At 38.4% G+C, this 23,303-nt stretch overlaps 3 protein-coding genes across 3 annotated transcripts in view; 1 reads left to right on the top strand and 2 right to left on the bottom strand.

Annotated features, from left to right (window-relative positions):
• The window catches only part of LOC6031799 (transmembrane protein 214), a 52,899-nt gene extending 35,195 nt beyond the window's left edge, over positions 1–17,704 (bottom strand). Inside the window, exons 1-4 of the mRNA XM_038252203.1 lie at positions 17,280–17,704; positions 14,987–15,827; positions 5,923–6,233; positions 5,719–5,864 (exon numbers count right to left, since the gene is read on the bottom strand). Of these exons, the coding sequence (XP_038108131.1) occupies positions 5,719–5,864; positions 5,923–6,233; positions 14,987–15,827; positions 17,280–17,391 (1,410 nt within the window). The 5' untranslated portion in view covers positions 17,392–17,704. The remainder of the gene's footprint in view (positions 1–5,718; positions 5,865–5,922; positions 6,234–14,986; positions 15,828–17,279) is intronic.
• A 974-nt stretch (positions 17,705–18,678) lies between these two features.
• LOC6031800 (DNA-binding protein RFXANK) lies at positions 18,679–19,657 on the top strand. The gene is made up of 3 exons (XM_001842455.2): positions 18,679–18,833; positions 18,903–19,193; positions 19,250–19,657. Exons 1-3 carry the CDS (start codon positions 18,802–18,804, stop codon positions 19,572–19,574), a joined length of 648 nt encoding a protein of 215 aa, XP_001842507.1. The 5' UTR covers positions 18,679–18,801; the 3' UTR covers positions 19,575–19,657.
• A 32-nt stretch (positions 19,658–19,689) lies between these two features.
• The window catches only part of LOC6031804, a 92,446-nt gene continuing 88,832 nt past the window's right edge, over positions 19,690–23,303 (bottom strand). Inside the window, exons 18-20 of the mRNA XM_038256929.1 lie at positions 20,250–20,361; positions 20,088–20,185; positions 19,690–20,022 (exon numbers count right to left, since the gene is read on the bottom strand). Of these exons, the coding sequence (XP_038112857.1) occupies positions 19,849–20,022; positions 20,088–20,185; positions 20,250–20,361 (384 nt within the window). The 3' untranslated portion in view covers positions 19,690–19,848. The remainder of the gene's footprint in view (positions 20,023–20,087; positions 20,186–20,249; positions 20,362–23,303) is intronic.

Raw genomic sequence — 23,303 nt, 5'->3', positions numbered from 1 at the left:
AAAGAAAAGAAAAAAAAAACTGCTGGCTTGGTCACCATGTAACTAGAAATATAGTCAAGAAACACATTGTTTAACTGACCAAATTACCAAAACTTAAAATACACTCAACCCCCGGTGGTTGGTCACTATGTCGTTTGACACTTTTTTTAGTTTCTACCCGGTTGGTTGGTCAAAGTCAAACTAAAAAGTGACGAACTGTCACTTTTTACTCGGCGCTCATGCACACTATCAAAACAAACGTTTGGTAGTGTGTGCGAACTCCGTGTAAAAGGGGTGTCAAACTAAAAAGTGATCCCGTTAGTTTGACAACGGTTCTTGTCAAACCTTCGGGGTTTGAGTGTATTAGATATACGTTTCTGCAATCAAAATGAATGATAATTTTTTAAAACAATAATGAGGTTTTGTCGAGTTGGACAAATACGACGAGTGCTGTAAATTCGAGTTTTACAACGAACTGCGTTCACCATTTGTTATCATTTATACTTGTTTTGTTTATTTTAGCATTTTTTTAAATTTCAAATTTAGTTTTTTTACGAAACTACAAAAAGGACAAAACATTGTAAATTGAATCGTCATAGTAAAGGTATTGGCTGATGGTTGTTTTTGGGAAAAAATTAAAACTTAGCTAAAAGATATTTTGTTTAGTCACCATGTAATTAGAAATGTAGCCCTAGCACAATGTAAGTCAATAAGTTAAACTGATCGAATAAAAAAATGACAATATTGTAAGCAATTTCTACAGTTAATTTAATCAATATTAATTTAAAAAAACACACTTGTTCTACATAACAAAACTTCAAGAACAAAGAGCATACGTCATTCAGAACAAACCGCAATAGATTTGTACATAATGCACTTTGTTGCATTGCTTATCATTAACGATTATCAGTGACTTATTTAGGTCAGCTCAATCTCTTAGAGATTGTTTAACGTAGATTATCACGACCTTAGTACGATGAGTACGATAGATGTTTAGACAAAATTCCAGCGCCACACTCTTGGGTTGGGGCGGAGAGCAGCACATCACGATGATGCATCGACCGATGGCTTTGTACGGTTGTGTGCGCGGATGAAGAACGACACCACTACCAGCAACACGGAGCCTCCGCACACATACACGTAGATATACGCCATCTATCGGCTCAGAACTCTGGTCTGGTCCTCGGGGCCACAGGGAGGAGCGTCACATTGGAAATTCTTTATCGATTTTTTCCGCTACCGCTGGCCAATTTGCTGTTGATGACCTTTTTTGCGGAAGTTCGGGGTATCCCCGCCCGGAACATGTCCACGTTGGCCGTTTTCACACAGCGCTTTCTCCTTCGTTCAGTTGTAACTACTCCTCGTGTACGATCCACCGTTTCTAACCGGGACTTCAACTTCAATGCACAGAACTAGCAGCAGCAGCACCACCATTATCAACCGACTAATTGAAACTTACAAAATCTTCACAAAATCTAGCCTACTACACGCGCGCGTGACTACCAAACGGAATATCTGCAACTTTATGTTAAACTTTATGGAAAAATGCGGTTCAAGATTCTTCTCTTTTTCTTCCTCTTTTTCAAACCCCAACTATTGTATCAGGAATTTCAAACAAGCGGAGAATTGGTTAGTGAAAACTGACCGAAATGCGTGGCTGTTCGGAATAAAAGCAGAAAATCAACTGAAAGTACAGACACCGAGAGTGGTTGCTTGCTTGCCTACTTGGATTGGATCGTACATCGGTATCGTTAGTTAGAGGGAGAGTGAACGAGCCGGTAGGCATGGGATGCCGTTAGGGGTGCGAAAGAGCGAGAGCTTTCAGAGGTTTTTGTATGGGTGTAAGCAGACTTCAGACCGACGACGACGACGTGTACAAAAATCGTCGTGTTGTCAAAAGTTGCGGGCTAGCGGTGCTGCGAACGCTTCTGAACTGCTGATAGGGCAGCAAACGCTACAGTTACGGTACCGACTGGTGAAAGGTTTAATTATATTCATTCAATAAAGGAATTTGTTTGAATCAGTTAGTTATGTGTTTTTTAAAAATATTTTTGGCGTAAGAAAATTTTATGTAAGATGTCAAACGCTTATACATATTCAGAATATTTTTTTTATGAATAGGTCCTATAAACGTATAAAGCACATTAGCTTGTAGGACCTTAAACAAAATTCTAGATATTAGAGTGTAACAAAAATGACTTTTTGGTGGGCATTCAGGGGCTGGTTCCGGTGGGCGTACTGAGACCAAATCCCAAATATGAGCTTGATTGGCCGTAACAGGAGCTGGCGCTCCGCCCTTCAATTTTTAATGGGATTTAATCCGTAAAAATATATTTTTTTCAAAAATGGCACTTTGGCCACCAATGCTTTTACCAAAAACATCACTGACGTGTAGGCCAGATCCTTCCGCATCTTTTGGTATATATTAGGGTGGCTTGAAGTTGCATGGGAAAATTTCAAAATGGACTAATTCAGTCAGAACAGGCATTCTCCGGTCCCATATGGGCCTCCAAACAACCCCCCAAAATTTGGGAGTGATTGGGTTTGACCCGGCTTTCCGCAATGCGATTCAAAATTGTATGAAAATTTGTTTGGGAAAACTTTCTTTTTTACATTTTAATTTTTCTGCCGCTCCAATCTAGTCCGTCCCATCTGTAAAAAGTGAGTGTTGAGATAACGGTGTGAGAAGCCCAAAAAAAGTCTACCATTTTTCCCATTCTAAACAAACAATTTCCATATAATTTTTTAAACAGTTATTTCAATATCAGTCTAAAGAATACTACTACCGTAATCTGGGGTGAATCGGGACTGCAGTCTGAATAGGGACAGCAGTTTTTAGAGCACTTAAAGCTTTTATATTTGGGAATGGATGTACACATTTTGTTGGTCTGAGTCAGTTGAAACCGAAACCAACCAGAAAAATCAAAATATTGTGCTCCAACATGGTTAAAACTGCTGTCCCAATTCGCCCCATGTGTCCCGATTGACCCCAGTTTACGGTACCATAAATTTGATTTTTAAAACTTAAAATTTGGAGGTAAATTCGTGAAATTTTCAGCAAGAGACCGACTTGACTTTATTTGTCCATAAATAAAGGCAAGTCAGTGATGGTATCAAGGTAGGCTTGAACATTAACAACAGAAATTTACCTGTCATGTGTTAGTTTGTTTTGGTAGATTTTCAAGTAATTTTTAATTTTTTAATTTTTTAATTTGTCATTTGTTAGTTTGTTTTGGTAGATTTTCAAATAATTTTTATTAAATGATCTAAAAGTTTGTTTGTTTCAGGTTAATCTTATTGACGAATAGTTTTAGTAAAATTCCTTGGTATGAAACTTTAAACGGCGCCGAGACTCAGCATATGGAACCCACGAAATTGAGTTATCCACAATCTGCGCTGGAAGCATCCAGAACCGGGATCAAGGGAATTCAACCAAGAAGTAACAGGACTGTTTTTTTAAATATTAGTTACAATGGTATGTAGTTTCTTTTCTGGCCGTGGTTGTCCCTCGCATGAGAAAAAAATGCAGAATAGTTAACATATTTTGCGCTTCAAAATTCTTAAACATTAATTATTTATCAACAATTTAAGTTTTTTTTTAAGTTCAACAGGCTCTTAGAGACATAGTCTGTGTATTATTTAAATTATTAAATATTTATATTATCGATTTGAGAGACATTTCTATTCAAGAACTGACTTGCCTTTATTTTGCATATGGGACAGCACAATAGTCATTTTTATTTTGGAATTTTTAGAACAAACATTACTTTTTTATTAAATAGGCTTGAAGTAGATGTTATAACAAGTTTTTTGTCAGGTTTATCTCAAAATCGACAAAAATACATATGGGACGGACTAGATTGGAGCGGCAGTTATATCATTTTCATTTTTCACTCAATTTAAAAACTAACACCGTAGAAGTATAGCCCTGAAGTTGTCCATTGAAAAAAACTGTTTCAAATTCTTATTTTTTATGACAACCATTTTAAGTAAGGGAGGCAAATCGTCGCTTCAGTGCTATTTTGTGACATGTCCTATATTTTTACAGCAGATGTGTCACAAAAAAGCCTAAGAAATCGTATCGTATTTTGACCGAGACATTTAATTTTCATGTTCAATCTATCATAAACATGTTTAAAAGCTTTGTAACAATAAAAATTGATTCTTTGGACCCAAATGACTCTTGAGTTAAGTGGTCCTTAAACGAAAGTTAATGAAAATTATGAAAATTGAAAAAAAGTTAAAAATTATTTTTGAAAATTTCACAAACTTTACGCACTTTCACATTGAAAAACTGTATTAGTGTGAAAAAAATATTGATGTTTTCAGCGACGGTGTTATAAATTCTATAACATTTTAAATAGTGGACGAATCTTTTCGTACTCTTCGGCATAGTTGTTCCCTGGAACACGGACTATGAGCTCATAAGCTTTTTGAAAATTGCAAAAATCTTTAAGGGGTTCAAAACGTCGATTTGGGATTCGAGCTCAGTACACCTAGGGGATCATGCCCTGAAGTGCCCGCAAAAATGACCCATTTTGAAACATCCTTATAGGTATGCTTTGCTCGTGAACTCGCTCCTTATTTTACAGATAATTTCACACTAGGTCATTTATCATTGAAATCAAACCAATAGTTTTCGAAATATTGTCAGTTGAAATATAAGGGCTTATGGTCACACTGAAAAAAACTAATTTTTTTACCCGAGCAAACGGAAATAACCTGGAAATAACATTTTTTGATTTTTGAAAATACTAGGTCAATAACATTTCATGTTATTTATAACAGGAATTGTTATTCGTCGTAATTATTTTTTTGTTATTGGATTGTTATTGTAATAACAGACTAATAACATTTTTGGTTATTCTTCGAACAAATCTTTGTTATTATTTTTTGTTATTTTAACAACTAATCCGATCATCCCAATAACAGTTGACGGTATTCTTCCATAACAAAAAATGTTATTCCCGAGTTGTTTTGGCTTTCAACCAATATCAGACTAATAATAAATTTTGTTATGACAACATAAACTGTAATTAAAATCTTATGCAAAAATGGATTTTTCATGAAGATTCCTTTATATTTCGTTTTGCAAGATTTCGTATCGAACCGGACGTCCGATGGATTGTATAGAAAGAGCACACACACAGGTCACTTGCAACTCGGAATTCGAACCGACGACCTTTGCATTGTTGCAGTGCGTGGCCGAATGGTTACGCTGTCCGCTTTGTAAGCAGATGATTCTGGGTTCGATTCCCATCTGCTGCAATTTTCCATCGGATGAGGAAGTAAAATGTCGGTCCCGGCCTTGGTTGTTAGGCCGTTAAGTCATTCCAGGTGTAGGAGTTGTCTCCATGCCATAAGTACAAATAGCACACCAAACTAAGCCTACTCCGGTGGAATCGCTGGCGGCGGTTGGACTCTCAATCCAAAGGTCGTCAGTTCAAACACTGGGGTGGAAGGTTCCTTGGAGTAAAAAGAGGTTTGGGTGTTCTCCCCATTCAAGCCTTCGAACTCCTAGGTTCGAGCAGAAACTTGCAATAGAGATCACAAAAGACCCGGGGGTCGTTAATGTGGATGGTTTGATTTTTTTTTATTTGACCTTTGCATTGTTAGTCAAATCGCCGACCCTCTGACTCGGTAGACACAACGTTAAATTTCAACGATCATACTATGATGAAAACACTGGTTCTCGTCCGATCACCGAAGTTAAGCAACATCGGGCATTCGTTTACTAACCTGGAGCACGGTCGATGATGCCTTCAGTCCTTCCACCTTCTTTTTGCTCTGTCCAAGTTCAACGTTTATCTCCTGTATGTCGTCCAAGAACTGGTGGAAGAGCCTATCGCCAACCAGCTTCTGCGTTGATTCCGTGGAAGAGTTTTCTGAAATAAAATAAAATTAAAGTATTTCTTTCTGATGTTGACAATTGACAACGCTTACCAATATACGCAAGCAATTCGGCCGTTTGCTGGACGTTCTTGCGGTACAGACCCCGCCAAGCGGCCCAGCACTCGGGGTCCTCCGTGAGGCACAGAATCAACCCGAAGTAGATCAGCTCCGACTTGGCAATGAACTGAATGTTTTTGAACAGCGTCGTGAACGTGCTGGAAGTCTTGGGCGCACTGAACACGTACCGTTCGACGAGCAGCTTGGAGGCTTCTTCCAGCAGATTGGCGAGGTCGCGACTCGCTTTGACCTGCGTCGTGAGCGAGCTGAGGATGGTGAGGAACTCGCTGGAGGAGATTTCGAGGCTGGAAATGAGGGAGGATTCGAATTAGTTTGGTTGTTATATTTGTAGTTTTAAGTAGTCTAAAGAGACTACAATTTACAAAGTCACAGTTTTGTTTTTAAGCGGATTAACTCTAATACTCATTAAGTAGAACTTCCTCGTTGACCTACAACGCAGGGCTTATCCAGGTCACGAGGAAAACTAAAACAAAAATAGTACAACTTTGTGGCAAGCCAACGGACCAAAACGAGATCCCCACCAGACATTGACACTTTACGATACCCTGTCGCCATCGGCTGCTGCTGATGCTGCACCGGTCCCTAACTCAAGCGATGAAGCAATGCGTTTGTTTTGGTCTCCAACTTCTAGCCAGGCTGGCTACTCATGTGCTTGCTTCTCATGGCAAAACTGTTCTAAATTTAATTATGGCATTTCAAATGGTAGTTTTAAAATTCATTATTCTTCCATTTTGACTTGCCTGGTCACAAAATTGCTTTTTTTGTGACCTGGGAGAACATTTATTTAATAAAAGGAACATGAAATTTTCGAAATGTAAAAAAAACCTTTCGCACCTATTTTTACTCACTAATTAAGCATTACCGAGAAAAGAGCTTTCATACGTCTACCCACAAATAGATCGCATGATGGCATCAAAATTGCTTAGATCCTCATCAACAAATTTAAAAATATCACTGAGTGCTCATTACTTCCTTCACTGGAATAATAAAAGTATTTTTTTTATTGAAAAAAATGAATACACTTAGAGAAAAACAACATGAATCCTACCTAATAAGCAGGGTAATTGAATTTTCGCGATTTCGCGGAACGCGTGAAATCTGCATTATTTGGTAATTTCATTGTTTTTTTTTTTTTTCTTGGATAAAAGTTAAAGTTGAATGCATTTTTTACTTTAATTTAATCAAAATATCAAAACTCTCTTCGGCAAAGTTGTAAAGCACCTTTCAAAACATCCGAATATGAATCCGGTTTTGATATAGTGAAACGTAGATTTTTAAAATATCTAAACCAAAAAAATGGTTTTCCCCATACTTATTTATATGGAAAATTGAATCGCTTTGCGCAATGTGAGGACTTAACTAATCTTTCTCAAACTTTGGGGAGTTGTTCAGGACCCCAAAAGGAACTGAAAAATTGCTGTGCTGGAAAATCGATTTTGTTATTACACCCTATTACCCCATATTATTATTATTATTTTCCAGCTGGTCTATCACAAAATAGCCTTTGGACAAGATCTCATATTTCATATGAAATTGAAAAAAGCAATATAAAATGTTTCGAAAATTATTACTGTTATTGCTGCCAAAAGTGAATGAATATCTATGAATTTATAACTTTTATTTTTTCAAATATCTTGTGTTTATTCGATCTCGGCTATTTTTTTCATAATGCTAAGAATTGTTCGATTTTGAAAGAAAATGGGAAAATCAATGAACATTTTTAAAAATCTATGCGGTTTAATCTGACGACTTCCATTATTGGCATGAGTTCATCTCATGTATAGACAAACAAACGCTGAAAGTTTCATCCAAATCGAAGCACCTCGGTACGACCTGTTACACATCGGAGGAAAACTCTCTCTGAATCACTGATTGTCTACCTGAAAATCAATGATTGCTTCACAAAATTATAAAACTTTTAAGACACATAGATCAAAAATCCCTTCATGGCCTTCAAGTCAGTAGGGTACAGCCGGCATACGAAAATTTATGTTGGTGCGAGAATGTGTATCTTGTTTGATTTTTGTTTTTTATTGTTGTCATTATCTACAGTCCAGACTCGATTATCCGAAGTTCGATTATTCGAAGGTTTGTATGGGACTTCGGATAATCGAATAACGAACAAAAACATTTTTTCGTTTTTTTTTTCATTTACTTGTTTTCAACATAAAATTAGAGTTCTACGACCTCATTTTAGTCAAATTTGAGTTGTTGATGGCCTTTAAAAAAATAAAATGCATTTTTTCAATATTACATCACCGCCATTTTAATCGCCTTGGATTTAAAAATTCTAAATAATTTTAGCGTAGATTAGGGATCATACCTATGCTCAACAATCAAAAATTAGGCAACGATTTTTTTTTTGTTTTCGTGATTCGATTATCCGAAGTTTCTATTATTTGAAGGGAAATTTTTCCGAGGCCTTCCAATAATCGAGTCTGGACTGTCTTGCCTATTTGTGTTTTTTCAATAACTTTTTCATTATTTTTTTTTGTTTCACAATTTGATTAGGGGATATTAAACATAAAGCATGAGCATGAGAGACCACCCATGGTTGTCCTTCTCCGTTGCTGAACAGGACCATAATATCCCATCAGCACAACCGGTCACACGCTTCAACGATCAAATGATGTTTCCCTTATCAACAGCATGCATGAATGCGCTGAAAAGATAAAACATCACGATCATCAAAACTAGAGCCGGTGCGAATAGGAAACAGTCGTTGGCCACCAACGGCGCCCGCCATGTCAGTTTGTAGATCTCGAGGGAATGGGACGGGAATGTTAGTTAGCACAGGCTGCTACCAAGGGTGGGTTCTATACGATATCCACACCCCCGCGTGTGCCGGAAAACTACTTCTACTTGGGATTTTGTTAGTGGGTAAGGGTAATGGCCAGGATTCAACATAGAGGATGATGATGCGACCCAATAATCAATAAATTTTGTTTAATGGTGTGATGTATTATGCATTCTCAAGGCAAACAGTCGGAGTATGCGGATGAGACTATTCCCGGTTATTTGGTGTTGAGTTTAGCATAAATGATTTAATCTTAGACAGCCGGCTGTGGAAAGATAAAACCAACTAAAATGCGAAAACGCGAAACCGCCCGGATCGAAATACACGCACAATCGGGGGGACAACAAAAACGGAAACGGCAACGAAAATCCTGCGCGAGGACCGCGACGCACACCGTTCAAATTCTCCAACGCAACTGTCAAACATCCCGAAACCACCCGGATCGAAATACACACACAATCGGGGGGACAACAAAGACGGAAACGGCAACGAAAATCCTGCGCGAGGACCGCGACGCACACCGTTCAAATTCTCCAACTCAACTCAATTTGATTAGGGGATATTAAACATAAAAAGGGCAAAGTTAAACCAAAAAAAACGAAGCCAAATAAAACAGAAGAATTTCTAGAAAAAAAAAACTTAATTTTAATGTTTTTTGATAAATCAAAATTGGTTTTAAAAAGGATTTTTGGCGAATTTTGAAACCGGGTTGGGTCTAAGAAAGGCAGCACGATTTTTGAGAATACGACTCGTTTATAGGACATATTAAAAAAAAAACTCTAAAACTTTCAACAAAACAGTTTATTTTGGTGTGACTATCTTTTTCTCAAAAAGTCATAATCAGTAACTACAATTTTGCCGAAAACAACTAATTGATTAGAAAACCCATTTCAATGATACACTTTTATAATCATAAAATAAAAAAAAACTTTACTCAATAGTATCCATGCATATTTTTGATAGACATCCCCACACACGCACAAACATTTGCTCAGAATTTGATTCCGAGTCGATAAGTATAAATGAAGGTGGGTCTAGAAGGTCAAATTGAAAAGTTCATTTTTGCAATTCCGTCGTGAAACTACTTACTTTTCCTGTCATTCTTGAACGACGAAATAGCCTACTTTTCTGTACCAAAAATAACAGAATCGAATAGCAACACTTTTCAAAATAAATGCTGAAAAGTTCTACTTTTCAGCACTCAAATGGGTGCTGAAAAGTTGAACTTTTCAGCACTTGTTTCGAAAAGTAACAATTTTCAACATTTTTTTAATTTAAACGATTTATTGACAAAATACATGAAAATTTGACATAAAATTTCACTCAGTGTGTGTTTTTTGGAATTGCAAAAAATGTTGTATGGAACTCGTTGCAATACTTGATTTTTTCAGCACTCTTCGTATTTATCCAACTCGGTGAACCTCGTTGGATAAATGTACGACTCGTGCTGAAAAAATCCTCTTTTTGCAACTTGTTGCATAAACTACTATTTTCACATTTGCTCAGAATTTGATTCTGAGTCGATAAGTATAAATGAAAGTGGGTCTACACAGTAAACAAATCATGGTAATATGTAATATTACATCTTTGAGAACATCTTTTATGTCAGAAAAAATGTGTAACACTTTTTGGTTGTAATGCCACTTTTTCTGTCTATTTTGAGGTAATATTACATCATAAAAGAGGTAATATCAAACCTTCTATTTTTAACCCTTTCAAATTTACACAATTTTTTGCTGTGTATGAGATCAAATTGAAAAGTTAATTTTCGAGTGATATTATAGCTTCTCCCCAGTGAGAAAGACAAAACACTGATGTAAATGGCACTTAAATCTAATTAACAAACAACTTCTGAATTGAAATTCTACGACTTGTGGTTGCCGAGACATCGCGACTTAAAATTTAAGATTAAATTTTCAAAAGGTCCAATCTGTAATCTGAATAGGAAACCCATGAATCATAGGTTGTTGAGAACTAAAGGTTTTTTTTTTTAATTTAAGTGTTCTTATTTCCAAAACTAAAGATGATAAATACGTTGAAAATTGATTTCCCTTTTATCTGTTATCCCTGATTTTTCCCCATTTTTCCAAGCCAAGTGCCCACCCTGTTTGTTACTTTTACCTCATTCTGTGTTATCCACTTGCAGTGAAACTTGATACCTTTTCTTGCTTCCCGAACCGGCTAGAGATTTTCCCTTCCCCCTCATTTCCCAGTGTCAAAACGCGCCGATTCGCGTGATTGCAACATGCTGCCACCGCCGCCACCAAACACAGTCACCCAGCGCCGCGTATTACCGCACGATGCCGGGGAAGCTGCGCCTAACACAAAAGGAAATTATTGTTGTACCCAAGAAGCACCGGATCGTGACGTGAGAGTGATTTTCTTGTTTGCACACACATCGTGCCACAGTAAGGCGAGGAGTCATTAGAAGAGATTGATGCGCCTCTAAAACCAATCACCAAAAGGAGGAAGGCGATCCAACTGCACTCGGGAGCTCAATGATGAAATGGTAGTTTATTCACACTCTCTCTCTCTCTATAACTCGATTAGCTAAATGCACTGACAAATAAAAATGGGAAAAGCGAAGAGGGAAGATGATTTATTTTTTTCGTTAAAATGGACAACACGACAAAATTGAATATTCGGCCTGATTTTTGCAAATTGGTATGCGAATTTTACTCCAAAATTCATTTTATGATGCAAAATCAAAGGCTTGACCACAGACTGTCTGTGTCTGTGGCTTGTCTTTTTTATGAAGAGCACCGTTTTCATGTTGAAGACATTTTTGAACTGGGTTTTTTTTCTCAGAGTCTAATAATTAACCTTCATTTTTCAATGCATTCACAAACCGTACCAAACACATCAGTGGGTAGTTTCATAAGTGTTTTGTAAACTGTAATTTTGATTTTTTTAATGATTAAAATTTAAAAATAATATGAAATTATGTTTTGCATTTTGAAATTAATTTTATGGGTGCGCTGGAAGTGGGGACGCGAAGTCGTGATTATTCAGGTTATTTTTTGTGTATTTTTGTGTCGCTGTTCGTATGGGATGAGTGCATAATTTGTAAAGGGAGCGCGTGGTCGTAAAAAATAGTCGGAGTGAAAAGTGATTTTTTGTGTGTGCCTTTTGTCGTGAATTGTGTGTGTCGCTTACGGACGGTGGGGCAACGTGCTTGCTTGACAGGATCGATCGTGTTTTTATGTGTGCTTTTTCTTGCTATCAGTCCTTCCTTCATCATCGTTGATCGGAGGGTACGCCGCTGGTTGAGATTGTCGTACACGCAGAAAAATATTTTGTTACGTTCAGCCTGTACGAGGTTTGATTCAACAAAATTTTTGTTGAATATAATCAACGTCGAATTTGCGTTGAAACAAACCTTGATTTTCTTAATTCCACAAAAATCTTTTGTTGTTTTGAAAAAGTTGCTTTGACGTTTAGCGTTGATTCAACAAAAAACTTATAACTTATATTTTGTTGATTCAAATACGCCTTATTTTTCTGCGTGTAGTAATTGTGTTCCAAAGTAACAGGGTGTTAATTGTGTTTCCTACTTCAGTCGATTGCAGGCGGCGAGGCCACGCGCTTGCCTTACTGAATTATTTGTGTCTTGAGCGTCCTGCCAATTTGGTGTGCTATTAAAACATCTTATTTTGGGTGTTTTCCAGTCCTGACTTCCTGACAATAACAGAACTTGATTTTTGTTCCATTTCCCAACCTGCTAGGGCGATAGCTCGGCAACAATCGTTCAGATGATTTTCAATCAATCCTGATAGTATCATGAAGGTATTTCATGATTCAACTGAGTAAGATACGTTTTCAGCACAAAATTTTGTCATGCGCAAAGTGAGAGCATAATTGGCAAAGGGAGCGCGTGGTCGTAAAAAAATATTCGGAGTGAAAAGTGATTTTTTTTGTGTGTGCCTTTTGTTTCGCATTTTTGTCGTGAATTGTGCGCTGCGAGGAGAAGATTACCCTCCGAAAATGCAGCGTCATCAGTACATAATTGGCAAAGGGAGCGCGTGGTCGTAAAAAATATTCGGAGTGAAAAGTGATTTGTTTTGTGTGTGCCTTTTGTTTCGCATTTTGTCGTGAATTGTGCGCTGCGAGAAAATTACCCTCCGAAAATGCAGCGTCATCAGAGCATAATTGGCAAAGGGAGCGCGTGGTCGTAATAAAAAATATTCGGAGTGAAAAGTGATTTTTTTGTGTGTGCCTTTTGTTTCGCATTTTTGTCGTGAATTGTGATATAGTTTTCGATAAAAACGATCTAAGTTCGTTAGGTTTATCGCGCAGCAAAATTATTTTGATTCATTAAGAACGTCGTGTGGTGCGCGAGTCTTTTTGTGTTGAAAAGACCTTCCCATAGCTCCGTAGCTCGGAGGGCTCGACGTCGGTTGTTTGTGTGTTAAGCCCTCTCCATAGCATCGTAGCTCGAGAGGCAACGAAAATCAATACCTTATCTAGCTAACAGAAAGAAGATCGGAAGGCACTTGATGATTGAGTTCGTCGCGTCTATTCCGTTGCAAATTCATGAACTAAATGATTATATAATTAAAAATCAGACTACGCTATCATTGCAGCATTGCGTTTAACACCTCATTTTATAAATAAATATTATTTGGTTTTATCTTTCCACAGCCGGCTGTCTAAGATTAAACCATTTCATTTAAAATTTAACAACAGTTAAACGGGAAATGTCTCATCCGCAGCAACCGATTGTTTGCCTTGAGAATAAAATATAATACCTTTCAACAAACACTATGATTTTGGGTCGCATCATCATCTTCTATGATGAATCCTGACCAAACACCCTATCCTACTAACCAATTTTCAGGTTCCTGGCGCTTGTGGGGTGTAAGCACAGAGTAAATCAGCTGCCCTAGTAGCAACCTGCGCTAACTAACATTCCCGTCCCTAAAAATCGAGATCTACAAACTGACATGGCGGGCGCCGTTGGTGGCCAATGACTGCTACCTATTCGCAACTGATCTTGTTTTGGCAATCATGGTGTTTTATCTTTTCAGCGCATTCATACATGCTGTTGATAAGGGAAACACTACTAGATCGTCGAAGCCTATAATCAGTAGTGCTGAAAGGATATTACGGTTCTGTTCAGCAACGGAGGGGCAACCATGGGTGATCTCTCATGCTCATGCTCATGCTCATGCTGCAAAATTTTGTCATGCGCAAAGCGAACTGTCAAACTTTGTGAACGTTTTTCTCTAAACACCGAGTTGATTTACGGGTTCCACGATATCTCGAGATGTGATGGATAAATTGGCTGGAATTTGGGATGAAGACTCGCAAGATCCCTTGTGCATGACGAAGCCCGATTTAAAAATTTTGCTTTAAAAAAATAAAAATTATTAAAAACCGGATTTTTTAATATGAAAAACATAAAAAAAATAAAAATCGACCTTTGACATGCACACGGAATTGCATTAACGAGGCTTCACCAAAATTTTGAGCCGATTAGTTCAAAGTGGGCAGCCCTACTGCGTTGCGTTTATTGCAGAGAGGATTTTTTTCAATGGATCACAGCAGTGTTGCAAATGAGTGATAAAAAAGCTATCAATAGATTATCTCTGCACCAAAAATATCCGAGAGTATAGCGGCCGTCACTGTAGCTTGTGAGATCTCTTCTTGTGTCTCGTGATTCCCAGCGATGTCATTCTCTCTCTATCACTCCTCCCCTTTTCCTCGACTATGCGCTCTCACCGCTGAGTCTCTCAATCTCTCCGAAAACTGCAATGAGAGAACGCGAGATGGCGATTAGGAGCCGACCACGCAAGACGTCCTGTTAAACTGCGTTTGCGAAATTGGTTTTGTGGCGGCTTTTGTGGTTAAACGCTGTTGCGGTAGCATGATCGTGGAAGCGGGAATGAGAGAGAAAAGGAAAATGTCAATCGCGAGTGCGTAAACACGAAAACGTGTTTGGCTATGTTCGGCGCTGAGAGTTTCAATGAAGAGAGAAGAGCAGCTGTATTTGAGGCATGAATATTCAGGCGAGATAATTGTAGTTGCTGAGAGCTGATACTTTGATATTTTAACAACCCTGGATCACAGGATCTACAGGGGAGGAAAAAAGGACATATCGAACCAATTGCTCCGATCATTAAATCGTTAGTCGACATTAAAATACTGTTTTTTAAAAAATTATCAATATAAATTTTTGAAATATAAATCAATAACTGTACAAGTACTCAAGAATTTGTAAAAGCATGCAACAATACTCACTTGGTTGATTTGTGCTGGGAGAGAATCGCGTGGATGTACTCGACGACGTATTTGCTGTAGGTTTTCAGGTCAATCACGGGCACCATAATATCCTGCCAGACCTTCAGCCCAACGTCGGGATCGCCGAAGCCACCCTGTCCGAGCGCCCACAGCAGACTCAGCCCGACGTTGCTTCGGTTTTGAAAGGAGTTCCGCAGGATCGCGTTTCGCGCCAGGTTGTTGGCGCAAATTTGCGGATTGCTTTGAGCCATCGCTTGCAGCATAATCTTGTGCCCCAAGTGGGGCTGATTCCGATTCATGTCGCTGGCCAAATTAGACAGCGAAAGATCGTAAAAATATTGCACATTCTGTTCACCGGCGTCCGCAACGGTTTCATCGATGAGTTTTTGCAACTCGCGCGGAATCACACTGTACGGATACGATTGCGGCTTGTCGGCGAAAATCGGATCGACCGAATCGACGCGCAGCTGCTCGTTAAGGAACGCGGTGATCGCTTTCAGCATCATCAGATGATTGTCTTTAAAGTTTTCATTCACAGCCCACAGATTCGCGCGCAGATCACTGACGACGACCGCCTTCAGCGCCGCCTCCAGATCCTTGAACTTGGGCTTAGCCTGTTGCTGCTGGTGCTTCTTTTCCATTTCCTGACGCTGTCGGGCCTTGTTTTGCTGCTGCTGTTGTTGCTGCTGCTGCTGGACTCGCGAGGGGGACTTCCGCCGGTCGTGCTGTTTACCGTTGGCCAAATTTTGCTGATTTTTGTTCTCCTTGTTGGCCTGGCCTCGATCGAGCAGTACATCGTCCTTCACATTGGCGTACAGCGATAGAATCTGATCCATTGTGTCTATAATTAGCAGTAAAAAACAAATACCAGAAAAAATAACGATTGGAAGCAACTATTTTAAGTTGTATCGACGGAGGACGGAGAATTCAAACAGAGTAGTGCGTTTTCGTGTCACGCGTTGTCACGCAAAGTGTCGAACTAGAACTGATGCAGAACGTGCGAGCGATTTTAGTGCAAGGTGCACGCAGAGGAGTGAGATTGCGGTGGCTCTCTCGCGTTTTTAGAATACGCTCTGCGCTCTGCGGTTTCTATCAGAGTAGAGCATATCTGGTGACAATGGTGAAATTTAGAGCAAATTGGTTTCTTACTATAAAATCAATGTTTATCCTGATTTCGTGAACATGTGTTGATTTATAGTTTCAAACGTATAAACGGAATGTTTAAACAAGAATATAAATATCGAATATCGGGAATAGTTAAGATAGGTTGATATGTTTGCTTTATCTCCGGGACGATAACTTCTCGAACAGACGGTAATAACTAAATTCATGCTCTTTCAATAACAGATACTGTTAAAATAACAGAAAGTTTTATGAAATCTTCTTGAAAAATCAATTTTTGCATAAGATTTTGATAACAGTTATTGTTATTATAGAAAAATTTGTTATTGGTCTGATATTGATTAAAAGCCACTTTGAAATAACATTTTTTGTTATAGAAGAATACCTCCAAATGTTATTGGAATGATTGGATTAGTTGTTAAAATAATAAAAAATAACAAAAAATGTTAGAAGAATAACTAAAAGTGTTATTAGTCTGTTATTATAATAACAATCTAATAACAACAAAATCATCACGACGAATAACAAATCTTTTTATAAATAACATAAAATGTTATTGGCCTAGTATTTTCAAATAACAGAAAATGTTATTCCCAAGTTATTTCCGTCTGCTCGGGTACAATATGAAAATCTGTTTAAGGCCATCCATAAACCACATGGACCAAAATCAAATCAAACCATCCACTGTATCGACCCCCAGGTCTGTTGTAGTCTCTATTGCTATTGGTTTGAATGGGGTAAGGTGTGAACAACAGTTTTTATTATTGCTTTGCGATTATGTGTGAATTTTTTTTCTACGGACTTTTGAGAGTCCAGTCTCCTCAAGTTTCAAAGATACCAACCGGGATTTGATCCCTGAACCTTCTGCTTGTGATGAGACAAAAGTCGCAACCATTAAGCCACGGAGCCAACAAGCTAATTTGGATTTATATACATTTACATAAGACCCTTGTCCCAAGTAGACACTTATTAAAATATATAGTTTTCTTTGCTCTGATAATAATCTATCTACCTTATAGAATATCGTTACCAAATAAAAAAAAATTAATAAGCCTGTTTTTAAAATTTTGTCTTAAAGTCATGTCCACCTTGCAACCAAACGCTGTCTCCCAACATCACGCAACTCTGATCGGCTCTCTCCGCCCCCAGCCTACACCTCTTCCTCACTTACCAGCATCTTCTATTTTGGGAATCCCGGCGTTTGACGCCGCGGCCTTGTTCTTGTCCGCACCGGGCTTGCGGGGCTTCTTCTGCTTGCTCACAACTTCCCACTCGTCGGACATTTTAGCACACTATTTTCCTCACTCGCACTTGTAGATACTACACAGGGCACTAAACTAGTACGGATGATTAAATTAACTAATTGAGAAAACAGACCGCGACCGGACGCCAAATAACAAAACCGGATTAATAAAGGGAGAAACTAATCACCAAAAAAAATCAAGAATTTAACGACCACGTACGATAACCATCAATCGCGGCGCACTGATAAGAACACGAAGGTTACAATCTGCCGTTGTTCCGGACGTAAATCCCACCGGGGAACCGTTCCAGATGTGACCGCCGTTGAATCGACAATGAAAATGATGCAAAAAAAGAGCCCAACTGACAACCAGACAAAAAAGTTTTCTTCTCGGCTTTGTTTTGATGGTGGTTGCTTTTGAGTTTGACATTTCTCTTTGTGGGATGCACGTTTGAAGAAATTTGCTTAAATTTTAGTCTCGTTTCTCAAATAAATAGGGTCCTTAAGAACAAATGCATTTGAAATGTGCATTGACCATCGAGAAATTAAAAGTGAGAGTGTGTGCAACATGGAGTTTAACTTTCTGTGAAAGTACTGTGAAGATTACCATAACACTTTGAAAAGTTTAGCTCCATCCCAGTCACGACGTTCTAGCAGGATTCTTAGCAGAGTTCTCACAGAGCTGGATATGCTTACAGCATTCTAGCAGAAATGTTTAACCGTTCTAGCAGGATTCTGATAGAAATCAGCTCTGTAAGAATACTGCACACACTCTCACTTTTTGTGTAATCGCAGTCGAACTGAAAACGAAATGAAAATGTGCGAAAACGAACTCAGCAAAGTGCGATTTTCAGATACAGTATAGAGGAGAAAATCGTGACGTCAGAAATAAAGTCAAATCCTAGTCAAATCTTTAACAATTTTGCCTAGTTTGTCAGACAGCACCGTCCACACTTTTCTGTGGGAGAGAACAGAAGGCAAATACTTTAAGAATAACGTGCCTATACCTTGAAATGTTTAAATTTTAGACAAAGGCACACATTTTTTACAGACATTTATACAAACATGTAGAATCCCTGGCAAAATCCCTGGTCATGTATTCTCCCCCCGATCAGGCTGATGATTGTACAAAATCAGGCTGACGAAGGACGTTCGGGGCGTTACATTTCTGAGTGGGCGGGTGTTTCCTTTGTTTTATATGCGTAACCATGTGTAACGTTTCGAGACATTTTACTCAATTTTAGGTTAGTAGGTTACGCGGAAAACGTTGTAAACTAAAATATGAATTTTAGTGCGTAATTTCAATTATGTGTGTTATTGTTATTTTGTTTACACACCATTTTCTTACCAAATTATCATAAATGTTTTGATAAGAAATTGTGGAACTTGCTTTGCGTTTGCATAAAATCAATCGTTTTTTACGAAAATAAGTAACAAATCATCGTGGAAAATGAGCTCTTCTCCCAATTCAGACGAAGAAAGGTATAATTTCACTAATTTTATAAGTTAGTCGTCAAAAATAGCCAAAATGTCGTTTTTTGACTCACCCAGAAAGCTTGACTTCAACCCGCTGCTGCTGGCAGGAAGCGGAAACCGCAAAAGTGCCTTCCTGCCATACAAGCCGACGACCACGGTGCTAACGAACCTGCAGCGGGGCAACACCGAGGCGAATATCCCGAGCGAGATCTGTCTCAACTTTCACGAGAAAACGGGCCAGGGCGAAATCACTGAAGAGCAGGTACGTGCGGAGAAAACCGTCGATTCCGTGGACTCGAACAACTACACGCCCCTACACTGGGCCTGCTACTACGGCCAGCTGTCGTCGGTGCAGATCTTGATCAAGTTAGTACCGAGGAAGGGGGAATTGTGACACAGGTTCTGAGGCTTTCTCATTTTAGTTGTGGGGCTAATCCGAATCGGGAGGCAATCGATATGGTTAGTCCTTTATTGCTGGCCGCGGCCGGTGGTCATCACGAGATTGTCCGACTTTTGATCCAAAAGGGTGCCAAAGTAAATCATATGAACGTGGAAGGGAATACTGCGCTAATGTACGCCGCAGCCGGAAATCATCCGCACACGTGTAACGAGCTACTCACGAGAGGGGCAAATTTAACCGAAACTAACGAGGACGGAGAAACGGCGTACAGTTTGGCCGTCAAAAACCAGTCCAATTTGGCCCAGGCTGTTCTGGAGAATTATATCACGTCCCTTTTAATGTCTTGAGCGCATTGAAGTGCATTAGATTTTAATTTTTTGCTGTTTTCCAAATTTGTACCTGTAAAGTAATATATTTCTGTTATTCACAACTATCTTCAATTTCATTCGAACATCATTGTTAGTTCTCAAAAGTGAATTATGAAAATCTTTATTTAAACATAAATACTTCAATACATTTAATGCTACTATTTTATGTTACAACAAATCTAATCAACATTCTGGACCAACAATTTAACAAATTTTATGTGAAATATGTATCAATCCTCCCATCAACCCTTTATTATCTCTCCTCCTCCTGCAAGCGCAAAATATCCGCCTTGTTCATAAAGTAATAGCTCGGTTGCCGGCCCTTCAAGTCCTTCATCACCCGTTTAGCCCCATTCTTGATCAAAATTCGACTGATTGCCTCGACGTTGCTGATGCCCATCGCATAGTGAATTGGAGTGCGCTCCAACTGAAAGCATAGAAAAATAAAACTTTAATTTATTCGCCCTACCCTGCCCAAACACGATCCCTCACATTATCTCCGACTTTGAGCGTGGCTCGGAAATTAGACGCCAAATACTCCACAATGTCCTCGTTCTCCATCAGCACGGCGATGTGCAGCGAGCAGCGACCTGGAAACAGGAATTGTTTACAATAATTTCTAAAATTTACAAGATATAACAAAGTTTGACTCACCGTAGTAATTTTTGGCCCGAGCAAGCTTCTGCCCTTCCGGCGTTTGGAGGATCTCTTTCGCCTTCGGCAAGTTTTTCTCTCGGATGGCGGTAAGCAGGTTCTCGCGTTTTTCCTGTTGATTGAAAAAGGTCCAAATTTATACAGAGTAAAAATTGTATGAATTCAAAAAATTTGGAGTTTTTTTAAAGGTCCAATAAACCAAATTTCCAGTTTTTGCTTATTGAGTGTTTTCAAAACCGCCTTGAGTCAGGGGTATAAAAAAACACCCAAAATGCAAAAACTGAAAATTTGGTTTATTGGACCTTTAAAAAAACTCCAGAAATATTAACGACAACTTTTATTTTTTTAATTTGTCAAATAAACTAATTTTTGGAAATAAATCTAAACAATCAAAAATCTCCGTTTTTCCCATTTCATCGTATCATCTTTGCGGTTTACTTTACGCAATTAGGTTTTACGCCGTCGCGGCTAACCTCAATCTCGTTTTTCTGTTTGACAGCTCGCGTGCACTGTTTACATAGACTTAGTCGGAAGTGAAAGATTTTTTTTTTCATAATTTTTTTTTTAGGTTCTTTTCGGTGTTAGCAAGTTATTTTTTTTAAATGGACCGACAATGTTTCTTAGCCGGTATGAACATGGGTTGTGTATTTGCTTATAAGATTAAGCGTCTTTTAAAAACAAATTTTAGGAAACGGTTTAACCTTTAGCTAGTCTCTGTCCAACGCTGGAAAGACAATGATTTAACTGCCGGTTCCGGAAGCAATCAACGAGATCCTCTTTGCTGACGTTAATAAGGTGATCGATATGGACGGGGAAATTTCGAGCCGGTTCTCAAGTTCAAGTAAAAAGTTGTTTTTCAACTTTCAAACTAAGGCTAAGTTACTTTGCGATAGTGTTTTTGATAGTGTCTATGAAAAAAGATCGTTTAAGAGTTTTATATATTTTTAGAGGTTAATTTATTTGAAAGATTACTCCGAATTGTGGGAAGGATTACACAGTTACATTATTTTTGTTGCTATAATAATTCACAAGAAGTTCAGGACAAACAATGTTATAAAAATATGTTGTCGCCTTTTTGCACGCCTCCTGCCACATGGTTTCATTTCTTTCTAGTTTAATACAAATTTGCTCGTTTTTCGACCAGACATAGAAAAACCTTGACTTACATCGCAAATGTGCACCTGCGCCAGAACTTGCAAGAAATATTCATGATCCGGGTTTAGTTGAAAACTTTGTCCGTCAAAAACAAGATAATTCAAATCACTTAAAGATTGAACCTTTGAAAGTTGACTTCTTTTTGATAACCTGAAGGGGCATTTTATTTCCACCGTCGATCGACCACAACAGTCGCACTCCATGATGATATCGGGAGAAGCAGCAAGAAACGGTAATTTTTTATCAATGAATATACCACACTCATGCAAACGGATATTTCGGTGATCCTCCAGGTGTGTGGCAAACTTCTTCTTCGCCTTAGGTTCATTGTTTCTCCCATATCTGATTGCTTCAGATCCTGCGTTTTGGCGGTACGGGTGGCAGATTTTGTTTAAAAGGGACATTTTACTTGGTACAATCGTAGGCGACGCGTGGATGCACTGTCGTAGAATCGAAGCTGTTATTCGTCCTAAACGAATCCATCTCCACAGATCACACTGACTTTGAAGTCGTGTTAAACGCTCCACTTGATCGATCTCATGCTGCGATACGGAAAGCTGTAACTTTCCTGCTTCTTCGAAAATTTTCTCATCTGTCTCTACTTCCAGCTCCGCACGGTACTGTCTCGACAGCAGCAAATTAGGGTTGAACATTATATCAGAAGGAATTTGTGTACTTTGGCAATCAGTACACATTAAGTCCTCGCAGCAATACTTTTTTACAAGAACAGATTCGTCTGAATCACGTTTCAGCGACGAAACAAACTGCATGAAGTCCGCTTGGCCGCGTGGTTGATTGAGATCGTCCAATCGAGTGATTTTAAATCCAAAGTCTAAATCACCGATTGAATTATTAAGGTCATCTTTGATCTTTTTCGCTGGTCTCGACCACACGGACGGAAGTTCTGTAACAGAAAGCTAAAGAAAACGGTAACAAAAATTTAAGTTTTAATTTACGTTTTATACCTTATGCGTGGTTGACATGAAATTTAAATTTGCCAAAGCAAACAATAATGTGCTGACATGCGAGCAAGTTTCGCTTACGCCCGTAACGCATGTACAATGCGCGCAATTTATGCATCCATCTTTTGGGCAATAATCCATGTGTTGTGCGGCGATTCTCGTAGCTTCATCGAGCGGTAAACCTGAAAAAGAATAATTTAAAATTTGATTATTTAAACAGAAAAAAAAACCTGTCTGTTTATTAAACCCTTTTTTTAGTACTTTGAAACACAAGTTTTACGTGAGTTTTCTACATCATTTACTGTACAGTAAATCCTCACTATTTCGTTATCAAACTTAGATTTTGTTTAAATACGAACCTTTCCTCGAATGACGAAGTGATCATTAAATATTCCACCATTTACACTATGAATAAACCCAGATTGAAACTTTTTAAACGCTTCAATGCTTTTGGAATTTTTTAAATATTGTGCTCCAGGAACAACGTGAGTCATCAAATAATGCGTAACATGACCAACCGTTACGCATGTCGGGTAGTCTTTTTCATTTAATTTTGCGTCAAATGGATCGACCGAGTTAATAATTTTAATCTTATCGACGTAGCGTGCAAGTTCAGAATCTTTCAAGCCATTTGCGTATGTTGAGAGTTTATTTAAACTACTCATTTTAGTTATTTATGAAAAAATCTTTAGGAAATATAAAATTTGCAAACGCACTCTTCAAACTGTTTAGAACTGTCAACATGACAGCAGACAAAATGACATAGACAATCAAACATACTCTTTGTGTCCAGCATGTTCTTAGACAAATGAACAGATTTTTTTTTACAAAAACATGTCGTCAACTGGGGTGGATTGGGACTACAGTTTAAATAGGGACAGCAGCAGTTTTGGAAATAAATGTACACATTTTATCTTTTTCACTTTTTCCTTTAGGG

Source organism: Culex quinquefasciatus, chromosome 2 (genome assembly GCF_015732765.1).
Source record: "Culex quinquefasciatus strain JHB chromosome 2, VPISU_Cqui_1.0_pri_paternal, whole genome shotgun sequence".
NCBI lineage: Eukaryota > Metazoa > Arthropoda > Insecta > Diptera > Culicidae > Culex > Culex quinquefasciatus.
The sequence above is the reverse complement of the archived record's forward strand: the minus strand, read 5'-3'. Positions and strand labels throughout refer to the sequence as shown.

Excerpts from the sequence above, each read along its gene's own strand:
- LOC6031800 (XM_001842455.2), top strand. The coding sequence starts at position 18,802 with ATGAGCTCTTCTCCCAATTCAGACGAAGAAAG. Across the intron at positions 18,834-18,902 it reads CCCAATTCAGACGAAGAAAG|AAAGCTTGACTTCAACCCGC; the intron begins GTATAATTTCAC and ends TGACTCACCCAG. Across the intron at positions 19,194-19,249 it reads TCGGTGCAGATCTTGATCAA|TTGTGGGGCTAATCCGAATC; the intron begins GTTAGTACCGAG and ends TTCTCATTTTAG.